Source organism: Electrophorus electricus, chromosome 8, assembly GCF_041902795.1.
Source record: "Electrophorus electricus isolate QZ-2024a chromosome 8, ASM4190279v1, whole genome shotgun sequence".
NCBI classification, from domain to species: Eukaryota; Metazoa; Chordata; class Actinopteri; order Gymnotiformes; family Gymnotidae; genus Electrophorus; species Electrophorus electricus.
Window position 1 is genome coordinate 9,750,557 of NC_137504.1, and position 6,944 is coordinate 9,757,500.

The 6,944-nt window shown below is 52.8% G+C and overlaps 1 protein-coding gene across 9 annotated transcripts in view; it reads left to right on the forward strand.

The window, feature by feature from the left end:
• nrxn2a (neurexin 2a) overlaps positions 1 to 6,944 on the forward strand; it is a 213,227-nt gene that overhangs the window by 77,174 nt on the left and 129,109 nt on the right. For all 9 annotated transcript variants that reach the window (XM_081718682.1, XM_081718681.1, XM_081718680.1 and 6 more), the window contains 4 exons: positions 83 to 244; positions 1,805 to 2,231; positions 3,500 to 3,883; positions 4,637 to 4,840. In XM_081718682.1, coding sequence (XP_081574808.1) covers positions 83 to 244; positions 1,805 to 2,231; positions 3,500 to 3,883; positions 4,637 to 4,840 — 1,177 coding nt within the window. The remainder of the gene's footprint in view (positions 1 to 82; positions 245 to 1,804; positions 2,232 to 3,499; positions 3,884 to 4,636; positions 4,841 to 6,944) is intronic.

Below are 6,944 nucleotides of genomic sequence, written 5' to 3' on the forward strand. Positions count from 1 at the left end.
ATCTCTCTCTCTCTCTCTCTCTCTTTCTTTTTCCTTCTCTCCATCTCTCTGCTTTCTCTTTGTGACCTTAATGCACGCTCAGGTCACCATATCTGTGGATGGTCTGCTGACCACCACGGGATACACACAAGAGGACTACACCATGCTGGGCTCCGATGATTTCTTCTACGTGGGAGGCAGTCCGAACACGGCTGACCTGCCCGGCTCCCCGGTCAGCAATAACTTCATGGGATGCCTGAAAAATGTGAGTTCTGGGTCAAAACAATTTGGCAAAAGATATCCCCTAATAATCAGTACTGCAGTCGCATGCGCAGACTGCTTTCACACGGCTTAAGTGCTTGAGTAAATCTGGCCTCATGTCTGAAACCACGCTGGTCAAGTTTGATATCCTTTCATCTTCAGACCTGGATACTGGGCAGCTGGCCGGTCCAGCTCTCTTCTGTCCTCACCCTCCCTTCATCTGTCCTTTTCCCCTGTCCCTTGTGCCGAGCGTCACTCACCCGTGCCCCAGCGTGGCTGTTATTTATGTTATGTCTATACTGCTGGAGTTTTTTTGGCCATACTTTCCTGACGGGCAAATTAAAAATTGATTTCCTCTGCAGATCCCCGTTCTCCTGGCGCTCGCGCTCCGTCTCTGTCTCGTTGACCCTCAGCCTTATTAATCATTCCTTGGTCTTAACCACTCGGCCGCGTCGCCCGGCGTTAGAGCACGGCTCTCTCCAGCCCCGCGGGCGACGCCGGGGAAGCCGGAGGAGACCCTCGTACGTCTATATCATGCCGGAAGGCAACTCTGCCTCGCATTCATCCGTATAGAAGGAGGCGCCGCGGGCGGCCCGCGCTTGCCAGTGCGAGAGGAGCCTCGGCGAGTCGAGCTCGCGTCGGCTGTGCTTTTTGGCCTGAGATGCTCCCAGACGGGAGGCCTTTGTTTTGGCTACACGTTCGCATCTCGGTTTGGGTGATTGGTTTAGCCCGCGCCGGCCGGGGATTGGCAGCTCTAACATGCCTTTTAGGACACCTCCACGCTCTCTGAAGCCCCCGCTCGTAATTGCATTTCCTGGCGTTCCCTCTCCCTGAGCTGGCACCTCGTATTCGACTCCTGCGCCTGCTCTTCTTCCTTCTGTCATGAGCGCTGACAGGTAATGTGGCTGGGCTAGTGTTATTTTCAGAGACACTCAAGTTCACACCCTGCAGCAAAGCGTCAGTCTTCATCTTAGGACGGAGAGAGCGTGTCTGGCGCAAAAAAAAAAAAAAAACCAGGAAAAGTGTGTTACTCTGCCCAGCTCGTCCTCCCACATGGCCCTGGAACGCCGCTCCACGGACGCCGTTGCTCTCTGCTGTCCCCGGCCGGAAAAATCACTCTAGACTAAGCAGCAAGAAGACCTCGATTATTAGTGCTAGTAATAGTGCAGGGTGTGTTTTGGATAAAAGCCTAGCGTCGGGGAGCACAGCTGGCTTCTTCATATCCATTGCCGGCGTTCCTTTACTGAAGAAACTGTAAGGCCATCCGGGATAATAAAACAGTATTGATTGGCTGTGAGAAGAAATCTGCTCCCCGTTTGCGGGAGAATGCGGCAGCCGTGTTTATGTAATTTACTCTTTTGTGTGGCTGTTTAAAGCGGAACTGGGCATTTATGGAGTAGAGAAGCACGGCCCCGGGCACTTATCAGCGGCACTGTGCCTCCACCACTGGGCAGCATGCTACTCCATTTCTGCACCCTGTCACGGAGGATATCCAGAGACTGAAAATAGGGCGCTCTCTCTCTCTCTCTCTCTCTCTATCTGTCTTACTCCCTCACTCCCACAGGTGGTCTACACCAACAACGAATTCAGGCTGGAGCTCTCCCGATTGGCTGAGTCACGCAACCCCAAAGTCGACCTGCACGGCGACCTGTCCTTCGGCTGTGAGGACGTGGCCGCCCTCGACCCGGTCAGCTTCGATGCGCCGGGTGCCTACGTCACCCTGTCCCGTTGGAGCTCCAAGAAGACGGGCTCCGTCTCCTTTGACTTCCGCACCACGGAGCCCAGCGGCCTGCTGCTCTATGGCCACGGGCGCCTGCAGGGCCCGCCGGAGCGCCGGCCGCGCGTTGACTTCTTCGCCATGGAGCTGCTGGACGGCTTCCTCTTCCTGCTCGTGGACATGGGCTCGGGCAGCATCAAGATGAAGGCCAGCAGCAAGAGGGTGAACGACGGCGAATGGTGTCACGTAGACTTCCAGAGGGAGGGACGCAAAGGTAGGAGTCCCACGCCAGCCCCAGCCTCCGGCCACAGTCGCGAGCTTCTGGATCTCTTCGCCTTATGAGTCCCCGGCCACGAGAATACGTGTCTCCGGGCAGCTACCGCACCAGCGGGGCTCCACCATCTGGAGCTCGGAGACTCTTATTCCCTGTTAATCCATCCACCGCTAAAACCTGGTCTCGTCCTGCTGCCTCAGATGTTACAGCGCAGGGGATTACAGAGCCACTAAAGAGCCAGCAATCAGGGTCACTCGCTTTACTTTTCTCTTTATCTGCGCCGTACAGATCATTAGGCTGGGAATGTGAATTGATACAGTGGACAGCAGAGGCGCAGGGATAAGGGCCCTGCTCCAGATAGTGCAGGGATGCTGGGAGCGAACCTCTGCTGCACGAGCAAACCGCTCGCTTGGCTGTGTCTCTTTCGGGGCTAAATTCCAACAATGCTAAGAAGCTAAGAATTAGCCATATCATCATGTTTCATAATTATTGTACAGTAGAATCAGGAGTAACTGTTATTATTATTATTATTATTATTATTAATTTGTTAATTTACTTATTTCTCTATTTATGTAATTCTTATTGCAATAATTAAATAGGTTCATAGCAATTTGACTTTACTCACTGGGTATGTGAGCGAGAGAGGACCTTTTGTTTACAGCTCTCTGATTTTGCAGGGCAGCCACTAAAGTAACCGCGTTGTATTTTTAAGCTGCGCTCTACAGCAGCCATATTGCAGCCACGTCCAAGTGCATAGCAGACAAATCGACTTAACATTAGCATGTTCTGGTGGGGCGCGACCAAAATTGCTCAGTCCCTTCACAAGGGACGTGAGCGCGCCTTTTTAGTTCTGGCCATGGCTTTCAAGCGAGCCGGGCCTGAGTTCGGTCTGCTGTTTTTTCGGCAGTCTGGATGCCACGGTCAGTTAGCGGCGGGCCGCCTCTGGCACTCTGCTCGCGTGTAGGCGCTCGGCCGTGGGCCAGGCTTCCGCTCGCGTGTCCTGGACGCCTGCCGGGGAGCCCTGACCTCGGGGGGGGGGGTCGTCACTCAGGGACACCAGTGAAATGCTGGAGATGCGCCCGCTTGTTTCTGAACGCAACCTTAGTGCCCTTCAACAGAGGTTTTTAAATCCCTGTGGTTCCGGGTTATTATTGTTGTATTACTTACCACACCTCATTATTATTTAAAGCCAGTTTTAGCTCAGTGTAGGTTGAGCTCTCTCTCTCTCTCTCTCTCTCTCTCTCTCTCTCTCTCCCCGTTCCCTCTAGGCTCCGTCTCGGTGAACGGCCGAAGCACGCCGTTCTACACCAATGAGGGCAGCGAGATCCTGGACCTGGACGGAGACATGTACCTGGGTGGCCTGCCCGACGACAACCGGGACCTGCCGCTGCCCCCCGAGGTGTGGACGGCACCCCTACACCTGGGCTTCGTGGGCTGCGTGCGGGACCTGTTCGTGGACGGCCGCAGCCGGGACCTGCGGCGCCTGGCTGAGCTGCAGGGCGCCGCCGGAGTCAGCGGCTTCTGTACGCGCGAGACGCACCGGCGCTGCACCACCGAGCCTTGCGCCCACGGCGGCCTGTGCCAGGAGGGCTGGAACAGGCACGTGTGCGACTGCACCGGCACCGGCTACCACGGCCCCGGCTGCGAGACCGGTGAGAGGCTGGAGGGAGGAGGGATTTGGGTGGGGGGTTTGCGGGAGGACGTGCAGCTCTGCTGTCTCTGATCCGGCCCGCAATGAAGAGCGTTTCATTGGTCCATTGCTGTGGCATGTTTATGAATAACACTGGCTCGGGGTAATGAAATTCTGAGCACAGTGACACAAATTCACTGAGCCCTTTGTATGGTTTTTTGTTTATTTTTTGTTTTGTTTTGTTGTTTTGTTTTTTTTTTTTCCTGAGGGATTTTTAACTCACTTCTGCCCTCTAGTGCCTGTTGTTGAAATATAAGCGTGACCACAAAGTCCACCAATAATTCCTGAGAAAAATCTAATGCTGTTTAGCACAGCTAGATGACAGGTTGTTTACGCCATCATTTCTTTAAACAAGAGACTAGTTAGAATTACAGTGTACTGGTTTTGAGTAGTTTTGGATATCTCTTGTGTTATGTGGGATTATGTGCTCTAAATGAAGATCGCAGTAACCAGTAACTGTTCAAATGAAAATAGCAAAACAATTGATGAGTATTCTCTTCTCATAACTTCTCATAAACTCAGAAATAGCTCAGAAATAGCTCACAAATGGCAGGTGTTGAAATGTCAGTAGTTTATTGTCTTCAGATTACAGCCAGTTGCTACAGATTACTCAGATTATTTGTTATTCACACCCGTAGCCGAATGGTCGTGGGGATGAATGTGATGAATGTGAAATAAGTGTGTGTGTTCTGGCTTCTGTCCCGCCGGGCCTCAGAGTCGACGGTGCTGAGCTATGACGGCAGCATGTTTCTGAAGGTGCTCATGCCCCGGGTCGTGCACACAGAGGCCGAGGACGTGTCCCTGCGCTTCATGTCCCAGCGAGCCTACGGGCTGCTCGTGGCCACCACCTCCTCAGAGTCTGCCGACACCCTGCGCCTGGAGCTGGACGGAGGAAGAGTCAGACTCACCGTCAACCTAGGTAACCTTTGGCCTCCGACCCGGCCGGCGCCGCCTGCCCTTTGGACGATGTTCGCGGGCATTAGCGGTACTGGGTGTGGAGTCAGCAGGCATCTTTGTCTGCTGCCGACCACTGATGGTCAGTCTGTCACCACGTGGGGACCTATGGTGCACAGACCACTTTTCATCTTCTCTTCCCTTCTCTTCTCTCCTCTCTTCCTCTCCTTCCTCTCAGTACCACCCAGTTCATCTTTCACTTTTCACTCCTATTCCACCTTCATTGGTGACTATGTCTGCAGCCCTGGAGCAGACAGCCAGAGAGACCAGCTCACTCACTTGGGATTTAGAGCACTGGATGATACTGTGAACTGTGAAATCCAGTGGTGTTATTATTAGCCCCACATTCCCTGTCTAGAGCCCTTCCTTCTGTCTGTGGCCGGACACGCGATCCGGTGGAGCCGCAGTCCGGCAGAGCTGAGAGCGTGGCCCTCGTTTCTACTCTGCTGCAAGAACAGCAGCAGCAAGCACGTTTTCAGACACACTCCACTCTTATGTAAATACTATTCTGGTCTGAAACGATGTATAAACATCTCATCCTCAGCAGCCTTTGCTAGTTAAGATCATTCCCATTGACCAAAACTGGAAGAAAAAAAACAGATCGCATATTCCAATAACAGCCCAAAGGCGGGTGGCATGAAAACATTTGATACGGTTGGAGGATGAGCAGTGGCATGCGTTTCTGAAAATGAGGCTACGAACGGAAACGCCCCAATTAGTGGGTTTATGCTGTTTCTTACGCTTACCAGACTTGTCTAGCCGCCAACGTGGTGATTAGGACGATTGTTTCGGAAAGGAAAATTGCATTAGTGCAGAAGAAACATGAATCAAGGCCAAGTGCCTTCCTTCGGTTTCACTGCGGTCCAAATTCCAGGTGAAGCGCCCATGTCCTGTTCACTCTGTTTAGGGGCCTTAAATTGAGTATTCAGTGAACCTTTTAGAAAAGAAGAATAACAAATTTTGATACATGGAGCATATAAATGCTATATTCATCAAAGGACTTTACCCAGAAGGAGAGTGTTCATTTAGGAAGCGACATCTGTGAGTTTGTGTGTGTGTGTGTGTGTGTGTGTGTGTGTGTGTGTGTGTGTGTGTGTGTGTGTGTGTGTGTGTGAGTTTGTGTGTGTGAGTTTGTGTGTGTGTGTGTGTGTGTGTGTGTGTGTGTGTGTGTGTGTGTGTGTGTGTGTAGCTGGTCAGTGCTGCTGGTCCCTGGCTGTCTGTGCTCCCTCTTCTCTAGTGGTTGACAGCTGGAGAGCTCACCACAGCCAAAAGTGCTTTACTGTTTGTCATTCTGCTTATTACTGCTTTCAGAAAAGACCAAAACAAAACACAACGCGTCATACATTATTATCTCCAATGTGCCTTAAGTCCCGGGTTTGTGTCCTGACTAAAATGTCTCTCTTGATTTGCTTACTGAAATTCTCAATTAATGAAATTCCGTTTTTATATTCGCTGATCTCAGCTCAGTTTATGGGCTTAAGTGATTTCAGCAGTGCGTTTATGCTAGAACGCACAGACCTCTGTTTTTGCTTTTCTTCGGGCTTCGAAACAGAGCGGGTCCACTGTATGGAGTGACCTTTTCCTCTGGCACATTCCGGTGTAGTTCTACCTATGTGCTGCTGGACCCGTGAACCGCTGCCGTGCCGGTTCTCCGATCCAGCAGCGTGGCACTTGGCTGTGAGTGCAAGCTGCTCTTTTCCTTCCCTTCGTTGGCTCCGCCCACTCCAGGAGGCTCCGGGCAGGCGGGCCAGCCTCCTCTCCGAGCCGCGCTCCTGCAGCTGGTCTGGGCCCGCATGTATCGGGCCTTGCGGGCCAAGTGCGCCGTCGCGCTCGCGCGAGCATGTTAATTAGCAGATGGGCTCGGAATATTGATCCCAGATCAGCGTCGCGCGCGCTGCCGGCAGCTTGATACGTGGGGGTCCTGGGTTCACTGGCAGGCAGCCACTCGGGGAGGAAGCAGGGGCCTACTCTGTGCGTCCTGTGCCCGTGGCCGGGGTGAGAAAGGGGCAGGTTTGACTCCCGGCTTGTCCCCGGATGGTGGTGCTTTGTGCAGTGCTGTTTGGTTGTCT